The sequence below is a fragment of the Bos grunniens genome, chromosome 18, assembly GCF_055505025.1.
Source record: "Bos grunniens cultivar Pamir isolate PY7600 chromosome 18, Bosgru_T2T1.0, whole genome shotgun sequence".
Taxonomy (NCBI): domain Eukaryota; kingdom Metazoa; phylum Chordata; class Mammalia; order Artiodactyla; family Bovidae; genus Bos; species Bos grunniens.
In genome coordinates, this window is record NC_141182.1 from 64,115,738 (window position 1) to 64,131,353 (window position 15,616).

Here is a 15,616-nt window from a genome sequence, read left to right on the forward strand (position 1 = left end):
TCAAAGGCCACCTGGGCTGGGGTCCACTCATCGAGGTGGCGCCCAGCTCCTCCTCCTGGTTCTTCCGGATTTTTCCCATCGTTCCCAGGAGTTTTGCCTTGTCTATGTCCTTTTTCTTCTTCCGCCACTAACCAAACTAGTTAAAACTTTCAGATACCTATGCTTTGACTCCTTCCAACTCTCCAGGTAAATGAGAAAAGTATTTGATAGACCAGGAAAATCAATCTTACTACCAAAAAGTGCACGGGCTTCCCTGGTGGTAAAGAATCTGCCTGCAATACAGGAGACCTGGCTTTGATACCCGGGTTGGGAAGATCCCTTGGAGAAGGGAACAGCTACCGACTCATCTTCTGGCGTGTAGAATTCCATGGACTGTATATCCACGGGGTCACAAAGTGTCGGACATGACTGAAAGACTTTCACTTTACTTCTTTCCCAGCTGAGCCACAAGGGAAGCCCAAGAATACTAGAGTGAGTAGCGTATCTCTTCTCCAGCAGATCTTCCTGACCCAGGAATTACTACAGCATCTCCTGCATTGTAGGTGGATTCTTTACCACCTGAGCTATCAGAGAAGTCTACCAGAAAACCAATATGGAGGCCTCTTTAATAAATTGTGGGTTTTTTTCCAGTGGAGTGTCCGTGTGAAACTGGATCCGTGGATAAATTGGATTATCTAAAATGAGGTCATATAAATGGCTTGAACCACCCTTGCACAATCTCTGTGCTGATGGGGTAACAAGCAGGGACCCTTGCCATTTCCCCCGGCTCTCTATAAATAGAGATGTTTCAGCCCCAGACACATTCTGATAGCCAGTCACCGACATGAGGAGCCTGACGGCAAGAGGGCTCCTAGGAGGTAAGTGATGAGTGAGAACGTCTAAGGAGAAGGTATGGGAATCAATACAGAAGGAGGTGGTGGGTTTCAGAAGGCTGGGTTTTCTACTCACCTTGCATCAGCTCAAAGATCTTGTGAAAGCGGTGGATCTCCCTTAAATTCCATATTAACTACGGTTGACTGCTGAGCTCTCTGTGAGGAAGAGAACTTCCTCACAGACTTTAAACATGTAAATGGAACTTGGGAAATATAATGGAACACAGATCCTTCTCTTGCAGAAAAGACATTTTAAATAAGAGGTCTTTCAGGTTCCCCCCGCCTGCCTCCATCATATTTATAGGTTTATAAATCACCCTGATTTATAGGGTGTTGCCACCCTCCATGCTGTGGTGTGGTGTGCTGCATTAATTCCTCAAGGCTTTCTGATCCCTGGCCCCCTGGGCGAAGCAGAGATGTTCGTCTGTGTTCATTGCTGTTAACCCACACAGAGGGAACCTCTCGGATTTACACAGGAGAACGATATTGTCCCAATTTCCATTTCAGAAAACTGACCCCCCACTTTTGTCCATTTAGAAATCCGAATCCACAGATGGGCAGCATGGACGCCTACGAGCAGGTCCAAAAGGGACCCCTGAAGCTCAAAGGAGTCACAGAGCTTGGCGTGACCAAGTGGAAGAAGAAAAAGGACAGAGACAAGGCAAAACTCCTGGAAACCATGGGGAAAATCCGGAAGAACCAGGAGGAGGAGCTGAGGCGCCACCTCGATAAGCGGACCCCAGCCCAGGTGGCCTTTGAGAAGGTGCGGGAGAAGCGACAAATGGAGAGGATCCTGAATAAAGCATCCAAAGCCCACAAGCAGAGAGTGGAGGACTTCAACAGGCACCTGGACACGCTCACGGAGCACTATGACATTCCTAAAGTCAGCTGGACCAAGTAGCCGCCCCACCCAGGAGATGGAGTATTGTCCAGGGGAAGCAGGAAGCAGAGTTGGGGTCATCTCTGGAGCCTTTGGAAACAGTCTTTTACACACATCCTTTTGAGGCTTCTGCTGAGCCCGTGGTTATCAAAGTAATGGGCCCTTATTCTGGAACTGCATTAAAGAGAGACGGCCCTTTAAATTACAAAAAGAAAAAAGCAACATCAATGTGCAATGGTTCATGCAGCCTCTGGACATGTGTGTTCACTAGGAGACCCACTGGGGAGAAGCCCTATGGCTGTGATCTCTGCCCCAAGAAGTTCCCCCACAACTCCACGCTGCATGGTCACCAGAGGACCCACACCCAAGAGAAGCCTTTCTGCTGTGAGCACTGTGAAAAAGCTTTCAACCACAGTGGGAACCTCAGTGGTCCCACTCTGGGCTCGAGCTCTACATGTGCCCTGAGTGTCACCTGCCTTCTGCTCCCTGGGGTCTCTCACATCCCACCAGGAAACCCATTCTGAACCACTGGCCCAGGACCCTGCCCTCAGGTCCAAGTTGTTTCTGCTTGAAGAAGGAAATTCACAATGATTTGTCACTTCTGTAACACAAAGGGTGGATGACATGAGAAGAGCTTCAGAGGATATTGGGTCCAGGGGCTTCCATTTACATGAATGAGGAGGATATTTGAGTGATGGCTTATCGTTCCCTTTGGATTTTGTTTTCTACTTTAGTGTAGCCTGTTTCAATAAGTTTTTGCTTTCTTTTGTTATTCTACTGAAAGCATGTCTCATTAGTTATCAGAACTTCATCATGAAACTGAGCCTACTGTTGACTGCCTTCCTGTTAGGTGGGACTTCATGTAAAACTGCATGTTCCTGGCACAGAGGCCAGGCTCTGGCGTGGAATTTAAATTTAAATAAACACATTTTTGTCAAAGAGTGTCTGGTATCTTCTAAGACTTTTCTACAGGGAATAGGTGATAGCCGTGGTTTTGCCTACATGGCTATTACTATGCTGAGGTAGATTGACTCACGCCATACTTGTTCGGGGATTTCTTCCCAAGGTGTTTTGAAAAAGGAAGGATTCCGAAAGTGATAGGTGTCATTGTTTTTTCCTATTGATGTACAACTTCTACTCTTCAAAAAGCCTACTAGAAATCGGGTCTTCTCACACCTTAGCCCATCGGATGATTTTAGAAAAGCCTTTGAAGACTTATCTCACAAGAACAGAAAGAAGACAGGAGTCAAACTGATGTGGCTCCCACCATCATGTCTATGACTCAGTCAAACTCTCCAGGCAGTGAGACCAAAAATTCAAGAGATCATTAAAACCGGTCCGTTCACCCCAAAATGCAGTCCCCAAAGTCCAAAATCAATGAAATCCAAAAGGAAACCGACGGATTTCCCTAGCGGCCCAGCGGGTGAGCCTCAGCGCTCCTCTGCAGGTGGCGTGGTTTCCTTCCGCGGCCTGGGAACTGAGCCCGCACCTGCCTCCCTGCTTGGCCAAAGATAGAACAAAACAAATACAGAGAATCTGTCGCTAAATCACTATGGAGGCCTCTTTAGTAAATCATGGTTTGTTCTGAGAGAATTTTCATGGGCAATCGAATCCCTGTGATTAAGTAAAGTGGGATTATCTAGAATGGTTTGCCCCGCCCCCAACGAATCCATGCGCCGATTGGGTAAGAGACCGAGAGGTCCGGCATTTCTTCCAGCTCCATAGAGAGACGTGTCTCCGCCGGCCGAGTTTGAGAGCAAGTCCCCAACTGAGGAGGACCGAGGGGAGAAGGCTTCAAAGAGGTAATTGGTGGGAAATGTCTAACGAGAACTCTAGAAAGTCAGGGCACGTGGAAGTGGGTTTCAGTAAGTCCTGGCTTTCTGTTCACCTTGCATTCGCTCAGAGACCGTGTGAAATCCACCGATCTCCCTCCGGCCACACGGGAACTGTGATTCATTTGTGGAACTCTTGAGTGAGATGAGATTGTTTCCACACTCCATGGTGTCCTGTGGTGTGGTTCATTTTTCCAACAAGGGCTTTTAAGCATTGACCTGTGGACAGGTTTGACCACACAGATTCTTGTACTATAAGATGGATGTCGGAGGAATAAGAGAATGGATTCTTGTCCCTGGTGTGAAATTCTGAGGGGAGAATAATGCCCAGTATTGGGACGAGGGATGGTAGGGTGGATGAAAATAAAACTAATTGGCTGCATTCGTTTTTCTTTTTTGCCCCCATATTTCTGAATACTGAATCTATTACTGAGGAAAAGCAAGAGGAAATTCCTTTCCTTCGGGGTCAGTTGTGCACCCACTTCCAGAAGCATTTGCCCAGAGTCCTACTGAAAAGCTCTACAGTCGGTATGGCTGAGAACCAGACAAGGGGTCGTGGCCGCTTCGCGGACATCCCCGGAGCAGGGTCTCCAGCGTCTGCGCCATGCCAAGACACCCGAAGGGAAAACCCCGACTCCGACCTTGAAAAGTTGCGCGTTTGCTTCCGAACATTTAGCAGCTCGGACGAATCTGACCCGATCAAGGCTCTGAGGAGGCTCCATGAACTCTGCAGTCTGTGGCTGAGGCCGGATCTTCACACCAAGGAGGAGATGGTGGACAGGCTGGTGCTGGAGCAGTTCGTGATGTGCATGCCACCGGACATCCAGGTCTTAGTCAAAAGTAGTGGTGCCGAGACTTGTAAGGATCTGGAGGAGTTGCTGAGAAAGAAGCAGAAACTGCAGAAATGGGTGAGTGGGACCCTAGTGACCCTGTGAGACAGGGAACGGTGGCATGAGGGGCTGCGAGCTGGGAGATGAAGCAGAAGGATCAGAGGGCTTGGCTCTAAATCACTGATTCCCACAGCGGTGAGCACTTGCCTGTGGCATCACTGGAGATGTTTCTTTGGTCCTCACTTTGAGGGTGTTGGTCTTTGAAATGTCATTCCCAAGAGGTGGGCTCCTAGAGTGGGATACACAATGAATACCTTTTTGGATTTTGTGAAGGGAGACTGATTCTATCTGAATTTTTCCTCACAGGCTGGTGTCCGTGTCCAAGGCGAGGATTTTTTGATGCCAGTCTCGGGTGTTGAGATGTTAGGATCTGAGGTCAGTGAGGGGCACGGTGAAGGAGACCGAGCCAGGGAGCCTCAGTCTACAGTCAGTGTGGTCCCTCCAGACGAGGGCCAGCCGGAAAGGCAAGACGGGCAGCATCTGCCAGGAGCCAAGGACCTTTCGACGGGGCAGGTGAGTGTGATGTCCTGACCTCCAGTCTGGGAACAGGTAGAAGAGGGTCGGATGGGCGTGGCTGCAGAAGTAATTGGGAGAACTTGGCAAAGGACAGGAATGGACCCACTGCCTCCAGGAATTCCCATGAATGCATTCAATTCCCGGCCGTTTTCCGTGCAGTGTGAGAATGAAGACAGTCCATCTTTCACAGTCCTTCACCATGAAAGCTTGTGGCCTAAGGATGAGGGCAGAGGAGTCCTGTTTCCACGGGATGGTGCTGGGTCAGTTCATCAGGGGTAAATGAACTCACAGCTGTTTCACCCATGATGGATTTCGTCAGACGCACTAATATTGGGGGATATTGTAAACACCTTGAATTTATAACAAGTTCCCCGTTGGAGTCATTTTCCTCCTCAGATTTTGGAGTATGCCTGGAGACAGTGGATATTTTGGAAATGTGAATCGGGGGAGGAGATGCTACTGATTTCTCATGAATAGAGCTATATAGTATAAAATAGAGCTATACAGTATAACAGCTATACTGCTTAGCATCATATTATGCCCCAGGCCACCTTCCATGATGAAGACAAATCCAGGCAAGGTATCAAAAAGTGGTAAAGTCAGGAGCCCTAGAGCCAGAATCCTCTGCTTTCAGATTCAGGGCCTGGAGAATGTGAGATGAGGTGGAGAGATATGTGCAAAGATAATTGGCAGAGCCAGCTGTGAAGTCTGGACTTTCGCCAGAGGTGGTTGGTATAGATCAAGGACAGACATGGGAATCAGAAGAGGACTGCCAATCAGGGTGATGGGAAGCAGTCAGGGCATATCCCCCAAACTGATATCCAGAAAGCTGGAGTGCGAGATCAGGGTACGAGGCGGGTGGGGAAAGAGGAGACAGAGCTTGCCGTGGGCTAAGGCAGTGGGATTGACTCTGCTTGGTTGCCCCTTGTCAGGGCCAGAAAGCTCTCCCGCCGGAGACCATTCCTGAAACAGGTGAACTGGAGGGTCAGACGCCCTCCAAGGAGAACTTGGAGAAGGACCTGCTGGAAGACACAGGAGTGACAAGAACCCTTTTGTCTCAAGAGCCTGAACTTCTGCAGAATCATGGTGAGTATTAAAAATTTTGAGACCACAGGATGTATGACTGCCTCCACTGATGTCCAGGAAGGGGTACCCAGCATTCCCTTCCCTGGTGTTGTGGGGTAGGAGTTGGTTCTCCAATGCCAACCTTCTCCATCGTCCACGTTCCAGAGTGTTTCATCAGCTAGACTCTTAGGTAGTTTGGTTGCTGGGAAGTCTGTAGCCAAGATTAGGGATGGTTCCAATGAGGCCGGCACCATGGAAAATGCTCCTTGATAAATATGGTGCTGAATGTCTTCTTTCAGCAGATTCTGGGAGGGCAGAGAGAGAGGGGAGAGTCCCCAGGAAGGAAGTGATACTTCAAATGTGGCTCTGAACCCTTTCCTCTTGTGTTCCAGAGGGAGATGTTTCCACTCCGAGTGGATCCAGACGAGGTCCTCTGAAGAATCACAGACATGTCAAAAGGAAGCAGGACAGCACTCCCACTTGTCAAGATGTGGGTCAAGAATCAGCCACGTGTTTGGACCAAGGCGAGTTCTCAGGACAGCTTGGGTCCCATTCGGTTGGTGCATTTCGCAGCATGGGACCCACCAGTCATTCTGAGGGAGCAGGAACCCCGGGACGGGCACGCTCTGAATGCAAGGTGTGCAAAAAGAGCTTTCCTTATCAATATCAGCTTACTGTGCACCAGAGGACACACACAGGAGAGAGGCCCTTTCAATGCGACATCTGTGCCAAAGGGTTCATACAGCCTTCAGACCTGCGGGTTCACCAGCGGATCCACACTGGTGAGAAGCCCTATAGCTGTGATATCTGCCTCAAGAAGTTCACCCACAACTCCACGCTGCATGCTCACAAAGTAACCCATATCCAGGAGAAGCCTTTCCGCTGTGAGCACTGTGACAGAGCCTTCGCCTACCGAGCGAACCTCACTGTTCACCGACGCACCCACTCTGGCCTCAAGCCCTACGTGTGCCCCGAGTGTCACAGGGCCTTCAGTCAGCTGGGGTCTTTCAAACGCCACCGGAAAATCCATTCCAGATGACTGGCTCAGGACCCTGCTCTCAGGTCCAGGTCTTTTCTGTTCTAATGAGAAAATTGAGAATGATTTGTCACCTGTGTGATACAAAGTGTGGATGACAGGGGAGGGGCTTAGGAGGACTGTGGAACCCAGTGGGATTCCATTCGCGTGAATTAGGATACTTGAGTGATGACTTATTTTTCCCTTTGGATTTTGTTTTCTACTTTGCTATAGACTATAATTTTATTTTTCATTTGTTTATTTTCAATTGGAGGATAATTGCCTTATGGTGTTAGACTCTGGTTTTCTTACATGTTTTCGCTTTGTGTTGTTCTTGTTCTTCCAATGAAGCTGTGTCTCACTGGTTCAGAGTGAGGCTACTGCTGATTGCCTTCTTGTCAGGAGTGATACCTTGTAAAATAGGATGCTCCTAGCAGGACAGCTAGATTAAATACAGGATCACGAGTGAAATTTAAGTTTCAAATAAACAAACACGTTTCTATCAAAGACCTGTGTGTTTTCTCTTCTAAGACTTTGCTAACTGCCGCTAAGTCATTCCAGTCGTGTCTGACATTGTGGGACCCCATAGATGGCAGCCCACCAGGCTCCCCTGTCCCTGGGGTTCTCCAGGCAAGAACACTGGAGTGGGTTGCCATTTCCTTCTCCAATGCATGAAAGGGAAATGTGAAAGTGAAGTCGCTCAGTCGTGTCCGACTCATAGCGACTGCATGGACTGTAACCCACCAGGCTCCTCCATCCATGGGATTTTCCTGGCAAGAGCGCTGGAGTGGGGCAGCATTGCTTTCTCCTCTTTTTCCCTACTGGTGTACAACTTCTGGTTTCTGTGATGCCTCTCCTAAATGGTTTCTTACAGTAGATCTCATCAGCTGATTTTAGACAAAAGTCTTTAATATCTTATTTCATGAGAAAGAAACAAGATTAGGAAACCCAATTTGATTACAACCATTGGATTACAATTATTGGACTGCCTCACAGTCTCCAAGCAGAGAGAAAAAATTCATCAGATCAGGAAAATCAATCTGTTTCACCAGGAAATGACATCCACAAAGTATAAAGTAAATAAAATACGTTAGAGAAAGTTTACTGCCAAACCAATATGGTGGCCTCTTTAATAGTTCTTCCTGTTGGAGTCTCCACAGGATATGGAATCTACCCAGATTATCCAAAGTGGTTCCTTCCATGCCCTTTATCCAATCACTGGGATGATGAGGTTATGGCCGGAAACCCCTGGAGTTTCACCCAACTCTCTATAAATACAGACATTTCAGCTCCAGACACACTTTGAGAGCCAGTGCCTGACCTGAGGAGGCTGAAGGCAAGAGACCTGGAAGGGGTAAGCGATGAGTGGGCACATCCAAGGAGGATGCCTAGAAATCAGGACACACGGGTGGGTTTCAGAAAGGTCTCGCTTTCTGTTCATCCTACATTAGCTGGGAGACCTTGTGACAGGAGATCTTCCTCTAACCCCACGTTAACAACTGTTAATCCAGCTCTTCTGCAAGGGGATAAGAATGTTTCCACACATGTTGCTGTGAGGTGGCTGGTTTTCTTCAAGGGTTTCTGAGCGGCATCCTATGGCCATTTAAAAACTACATATATATTTATTATTAGTTTTAAGTTTTTTAATTCATTCATTTTGGCTGGCCTGGGTCTTCTTTGCTGTGAGGGCTTTCTCTAGTTGTAGCTAGAGGGGACTACTGTCTAGCTGAGGGGTATGGGCTTTCATTGCGGTGGCTTCTCCCATGGCAGAGCTGGGAGTCTAGAGCTCAGGTTCAGTAGTTGCCCCTCTCAAGCTCAAGAGTTCTGGTGCACAGGCGTAGAGGCAGGCAGGGTCTTCCCATATGAGGAATCAAACCCATGTCCCCTGCATTGGCAGGCAGATTCTTAGCCACTGGACCACCAAGGAAGCCCTATGGTCATTTCTGACCAAACAGTTTTATGAAATATTGAATGAGTCGAGCAATGGTGTCCAATATTGGGATGTAGGGGAGACAGAAGGGTGGAAAAAAATGAAACCCATTTGTTTCTTTCTTTCTTTTTTTTTTTTTTTTGTCTCCCTAGACTTCTAACCAGTGACTTTAATGCTGAGGAAAAGCAGAGGAAATCCATTTCCATAGGTGTCAACTGGGCACCCACTTCTAGAAGCATTTGCTCAGAGTCCTACTGGAAACTTCCTCCATCAATAGGGCTGAGGACCAGACATTTTTTCAGGGTTGTGGACACATCACAGACAGCCCTGGGGCAGAGTCACGGGCATCCGTGCCACCCCAAGACACACTCATGGAAAACTCAGACTGTGACCAGGAAACCTGGCACGTCCGGTTCAGAACATTTAGCCGCTCGGAGGAGTCAGACCCCGTCAAGGATCTGAGGAGACTCCGTGAACTCTGCCATCTGTGGCTGAGGCCAGATGTTCACACCAAGGAGCAGATGATGGACAGGCTGGTGCTGGAGCAGTTCATGATCTGCGTGCCCCTGGAGTGCCAGGTCCTGCTCAAAGAAAGTGGGGTGCAGAGTTGAAAAGACCTGGAGGACGTGCTGAGAAATAAGCAGAAACCCAAGAGCTAGGTCAGTAGGACCTAGTGATGGGTGTGGGATGAGGAGACACGTGCAAGCTGCAGGGATCACAAGATAGGACCTGCGGGTTTGGCTATTCCCAAACAGGTGAGAGAAGTTCACAGTTGGGCAATTTGGGAGATACTTTTGGCTGTCTCAAATCGAAGGACGTAGATCTTTTACACCAAACGGGAGCTTCTATTGTCAATGCCATTGGATGCCTGAAAGCTACATTCCAGGTCTTATAGAGACTGATCTTGATTGATTTCTCCCCTCACCGACCATAGTCTGCATACAAGGGAAGAAATATCTTGTGTGTGATCCCAACATTGAGATGGTTGAAGCCAAGGCCTGTCACATGGACGATGAGAGAGACCCATGCGGGGAGCCCCAACCCCCCTCAAGGGTCATACCTCCAGAGGATGGCGAGTAGGGAAGCCAAGAGCTGCAGAATCTGCCAGGAGCCACAGACCTGTCTAGGGAGCAGGTGAGAGAGTGGAAGCAGGTAGAAGAGAGTCAGGTGGGTGTGGCTGCTGGAGCAATGGGGAGATTTGGCAAAGGACAGGAATGGACTCATTGGTTCCAGAAATTCCCATGGATACATTCAGTTCCGAGGCATTTTTTCTAGTAACTGTGAGAATGAAGCTAATCCATCTTTGTCCCTCTGCCATGAAAGCATCTATTCTTAGGAGTGGGGAGAAGGGAATCCTGTCTTCCTGACATGATGCTAGGTTCAATTTGCTGCAGGTAAATGCACTGACAGCGGATTTACCCACGGCCACTTTGCCCAAGGGAACTTCATATTTCAGAATATGATCATTCCTTGCAACTGAAGGAGTGACTCCAAAGTGGACTCAAAATGCCCCCCAGTAGACATTGGGCTTCCCTGGTGGCTCAGATGGTGAAGAATCTGCTGACAGTGCAGGAGACCTGGGTTGGATCCCTGGGTCAGGAAGATCCCTGTAGACGGAATGGCTACACACTCTAATGTTCTTGCCTGGAGAATCCCATGAACAGAGGAACCTGGCAGCTATAGTCCATGGGGTTGCAGAAAGTCAGACACGACTGAGCGACTAACACTTGCCCTTTCAGACATTGAAAAATGAATGGAAGACAGTTGATTTGTTCAAATAAGGTTGGGTATGGGCAGGGGATGCTACTGACTTGCATGGAGCAGAGACCAGGAATACTGGACGTCATCTTCCTATGTACCGGGTAACCACCATCGCAAAGATGCGTCCAGGCAAGTCTCCAACAGTGATGGAGTCCAGAGAGCTGGGCCTAGAGTTCTTCCTTCCAGAGTCGGGGGCAGGCAGGAGTCGTATGACGTGGAGAGACCTGTGCATAGAGAAGTCAGAGTGCCAACTGGGATGTCCGGATTTGATTGCAGGATACAGTCTGTATAGATCCAGGACAGCCTTGAGTGTCAGGAGATGATTATCAATCAGGGTGATGGGGTGGACCAGAAGAAGTCAGGGCATAGCCCCTAAAATTTCATGAAGAAACTTGGAGTATAAGGTCAAGATACGAGGCAGATGGGGAATAGGAGACAGTTTTCCATGGACTAAGGTAAATGGCTTTGACTCTGCTTGTTTGTCCCTTGTCAGGGCCAGAGAGCTCTCCCGCCAGAGACTGTTCCTGAAACGGGTGAGCTGGAGGGTCTGACGCCCAGGGAGAAGTTGGAGAAGGACCTGCTGGAAGACAGGGGAGAGACAAAAACCCTTCAATCTCAAGAACCTGAACTTCTGAAGTGTCCTGGTGAGTACTCAAAACCGTGGAATTCAGCAGAGTTAGTGACTCCCACCTGTGGTGGCATGGGGCTGGGTAGCCAGCATCACCACCCTTGATGGGTGGGTGGAGATCATTGCCCTGTGCCAACCTTCTCCATCCTCAATGTTCCAGTGTCCCACAGTCCAAGCTCTTAGCTTGGTTGCTTGATGGGAACTTCTCAGCCAACATCAGGTTTCCAGTGAGGCCAGCAGCACATAAAATGCTCTTTGTTAAATGTGGTGCTGAATCTCTTTCAGCGGATTCTGGAGGCATAGAGAGAAGAATCCTCAAGAAGAAACTGATATTTTAAATGTGGCTCCTGAACCCTTTCATTCTGTGTTCCAGAGGGAGACGTTTCCACCACAAGTGGATCCAGACGAGGGACTCTGAAGAATCGCAGACATGTCAAAAGGAAGCGGGACAGCAGTCCAACTTGCCAAGACGTGTGTCAAGAGGCAGCCACGTGTTTGGACCCAGGAGAGTTCTCAGGACAGCTTGGGTCCCATGCCATTGGTGCATCTGGCACCGTGGGACCCACCAGTCTTCCTGAGGGTGCAGAAACCCCGGGACGGGCACCCTCTGAATGCAGGGTGTGCAAAAAGAGCTTTCCTTATCAATCTCAGCTTACCCTGCACCAGAGGACACACACAGGAGACAGGCCCTTTCAATGCGACATCTGTGCCAAAGGTTTCATACAGCTTTCAGATCTGCGGGTTCACGAGCGGATCCACACTGGCGAGAAACCCTACAGCTGTGATGTCTGCCTCAAGAAGTTCACCCACGACTCCACACTGCGTGCTCACAAGAGGACCCACACCCAGGAGAAGCCTTTCCGCTGTGAGCACTGTGACAGAGCTTTCAGCCACCGAGGGAACCTCAACGTTCACCGACGCACCCACTCTGGCCTCAAGCCCTACGTGTGCCCCGAGTGTCACAGTGCCTTCCGGCAGCTGGGGACTTTCAAACGCCACCGGAAAATCCATTCCAGATGACTGGCTCAGGACCCTGCCTGCAGGTCCAAGTGCCTTCTGCTCCGAGAAGGAAATTCTGGATTATTTGTCACTTATGTGATACAAAAAAAGGGTGACATGTGAAGAACTTATGATCATACTGGAACCTGATGGGGTTCCAGTCACATGAATTAGGTGAATATTGAGTGATGACTTATCTTTCCCTGCAGAATTTGTTCTCTACTTTAGTGTAGCCTGTGTTTTGTGGTAAGTTTTGGCTTTGTGTTGTCCTTCTTCAGTGAATGCAGGTCTCATTAGTTTTCACTACTTCTTCGTGAAACTGACTGAGGTCACTGCTGATTGTCCCCCCATTAGGCAAGATTTAATTGTACAATAGGATGCTCTTAGCAGAGTGGCCAGAGGAAAAAGAGGATAACCAGTGAAATTTAAATTTCAAATAAACAAAGACATTTCTGTCAAATAAGTGTCCTGGGTATTTCCCCTTCCAAGATTTTTTTTTATTATTTTTTATTTAACTTTACAATCTTGTATTGGTTTTGCCATATATCAACATGAATCCACCACAGGTATACTTGTGTTCCCCATCCTGAACCCTCCTCCCTCCTCCTTCCCTGTACCATCCCTCTGGGTCATCCCAATGCACCAGTCCCAAGCATCCACTATCGTGCATCAAACCTGGACTGGCGACTTGTTTCCCATATAATTTTATACATGTTTCAATGCCATTCTCCCAAATCATCCCACCCTAATCCCCAAGATTTTTTATATGGAGTAGATGATAGCTGCGGTTTGTTACATGGCCATTATTATGTGGAGATATCATCCCTCTGTAAGGCTTCCCCAGTGACTCAGCGATAAACAATCCGCCTACAGCACAGAAGACCCAGGTTCGATCCCTTCATCAGGAAGATCCCCTGGAGAAGGGAATGGCAACCCACTCCAGTACTCTTGCCTGGAGAATCCCATGGACAGAGGAGCCTGGCAGGATATGGTCTGTGGGGTTGCAACGAGTTGGACATGACTGAAGCGACTGAGCACCCACTCCAGCATTTAAAGCAACTGTATTCTTTTGGAATTATGAACTGTTAGGTAATGTAGTATTAATGCCCTTTTGAACACTGAGATTCTAGGGTGTCTCAGCTTGAAAAGATTCTTCAAGGTAGCACTCTTTTATCCCACCTGGCTCTCCTCCAGCAGAAAGGAAGAGAGGTCATTTGGAGCAGAATGGAGCAATAAAGTATTTCTTTTCAAAGAATCAGCGTTTTCTTCTATTAATTAGCCTGGGAATTTGTTGGGGGCGGAAAACTCAAGGATGATATTGTAATAGATATTGGTGTCTGGCTGCTCGCACTTAAAAGCCAATACAGAGGCCAGGTTTGGGGAAAGGAAAATTAGCTTTAAACTGGATGCCAGCAACTGTTGAAAGTGAAAGTGAAGTTGCTCAGTCATGTCCAACTCTTTGCGACCCCGTGGACTGTAGCCTACCAGGCTCCTCCATCCATGGTATTTTCCAGGCAAGTGTACTGGACTGGGTTGCCATTTCCTTCTCCAACAACTATGGAGGCAGGGCAGATGTCTGTCCAATGGCTGACTCACCGCACCTCCCACCCCGGACAATTAATGAGCAATAGCTTTTATAGATGGAGGGAGGGGGCTACAGGCAGAAACAGCGCAGTCAGCTCTGACAATAATCTTGAAACTGGTCATCACTGGTCTGATCAGTGTCATCTTGATTGTTGTCAATATAGTTAACCTTCAGGTCCAGGGTACATTTGTTTTCATTTCTTGGGTCAATTCTCAGAATTGTTTAAGCTTCTCTCATGATTTTCCAGGAGGCTCAGTGGTAAAGAATCCGCCTGCCAATGCAGGAGACATGGGTTTGCTCCCTCGGTGGGGAAGATCATCGAGAGAAGAGAATGGCAACCCACTGAAGTATTCTTGCATGGAGAATCCCATGGATGGAGGAACCTGGTTGGCTATAGTCCATGGGGTCACAAAGAGCCACTTCACTTTCTTTCACTTTGCAGCAACATGCATTTCAGCACGCCAGGCTTCCCTGTCCTTCACTATCTCCCAGGAGTTTGCTCAAACTCGAGTCCATTGAGTCGGTGATGCCATCCAACCATCTCATCCTCTGTCGCCTCCTTCTATCTCAAAGGATGTTAACTTACAGGCCCAAGATGGAGCCAACTAATTCAAAGAAGCAATATAGAATATAAAGATTGGGTCCCTTCAGAAACAGGGGTATTAGAACCATTATCGAAGACTCAACACAAGAAATTAATACAATGAAATATGAATAAGACTTCAAAACACAGATGCAGTTAAGTACTAGTTAAGGAAAGTGAATAACAGGGCTTCCCCGGGGGCTCGGAGGTAAAGGCCGTGCCTGCCAATGAGAGGACACGAGTTCCATCCCTGACCCGAGAAGGTCCCAGGGCTCAGGAGCAACTAAGGCTGTGCAACACAACCACCGAGCCTGGGAGCCGCCACTACTGAAGCCCAGAGTCCCGAGAGCCAGGGCTCCACACAAGAGAGGTCACTGCAGTGAGAAGCCTGTGCCCCGCGGACTGGAGAGGAGCCCTGCGTCCCGAGCAGCAACAAAGACCCAGGACAGCCGAAAATAAATGGATTTAAAAATAAAATGCATACCGAGGCTGAGAAACTGCTATTGAGGAAATGAGGTGATGGAGTGAGATGCCGAGTGATAAAGCAACACCCAGGCCTGCTCGTCTCCAAAGAACCACTGATTGTGTGGAGATCGGAAGACAGCCTGAGGGTGTCGAGGGAAGGACTTTCCAGACAGTGGAGGAAAACCCTAGAAACCAGACCGCAAAGCCAGCTGGCCTTGGTGTGGTCAGGTGTGCAAGGTGGCTGGGGAGTGGAGGAGAAGGTAGAGTGTGTGAGGAGTGGTGCCGTCTGAGGGTTTGAGAAAGGATTTGAATTTGCCAAGGGAACATTTCATGCAAGGATGGGCACAATAAAGGACAGAAATGGTATGGACCGAAGAGAAGGAGAAGATATTAAGAAGAGGTGGCAAGAATACACAGAACTACACAAAAAAGATCTTCACGACCCAGATAATCCCGAAGGTGTGATCACTCACCTAGAGCCAGACATCCTGGATTGTGAAATCAAGAGGGCCTTAGGAAGAATCACTATGAACAAAGCTAGTGGAGGTGATGGAATTCCAGTTGAGCTATTTCAAATCCTCGGACATGATGCTGT

The 15,616-nt window shown here is 48.4% G+C and overlaps 1 protein-coding gene and 2 pseudogenes across 3 annotated transcripts; all 3 read left to right on the top strand.

The window, feature by feature from the left end:
• Positions 1-579: 579 nt before the first annotated feature.
• LOC147354757 (protein FAM32A pseudogene) lies at positions 580-2,691 on the top strand (annotated as a pseudogene). The gene is made up of 2 exons (XR_015146576.1): positions 580-857; positions 1,410-2,691. The product of XR_015146576.1 is annotated as a protein FAM32A pseudogene (transcript).
• Positions 2,692-3,414: 723 nt separating this feature from the next.
• LOC147354758 (zinc finger and SCAN domain-containing protein 5C-like) lies at positions 3,415-7,577 on the top strand. The gene is made up of 4 exons (XM_086354741.1): positions 3,415-4,492; positions 4,781-4,987; positions 5,923-6,076; positions 6,448-7,577. The coding sequence occupies exons 1-4, from the start codon at positions 3,908-3,910 to the stop codon at positions 7,092-7,094; spliced, it is 1,593 nt and encodes a 530-aa protein (XP_086210867.1). The 5' UTR covers positions 3,415-3,907; the 3' UTR covers positions 7,095-7,577.
• An 877-nt stretch (positions 7,578-8,454) lies between these two features.
• LOC147354759 (zinc finger and SCAN domain-containing protein 5B-like) lies at positions 8,455-12,848 on the top strand (annotated as a pseudogene). Its single transcript, XR_015144974.1, has 5 exons — positions 8,455-8,478; positions 9,234-9,663; positions 9,935-10,134; positions 11,255-11,405; positions 11,763-12,848. The product of XR_015144974.1 is annotated as a zinc finger and SCAN domain-containing protein 5B-like (transcript).
• Positions 12,849-15,616: the final 2,768 nt, after the last annotated feature.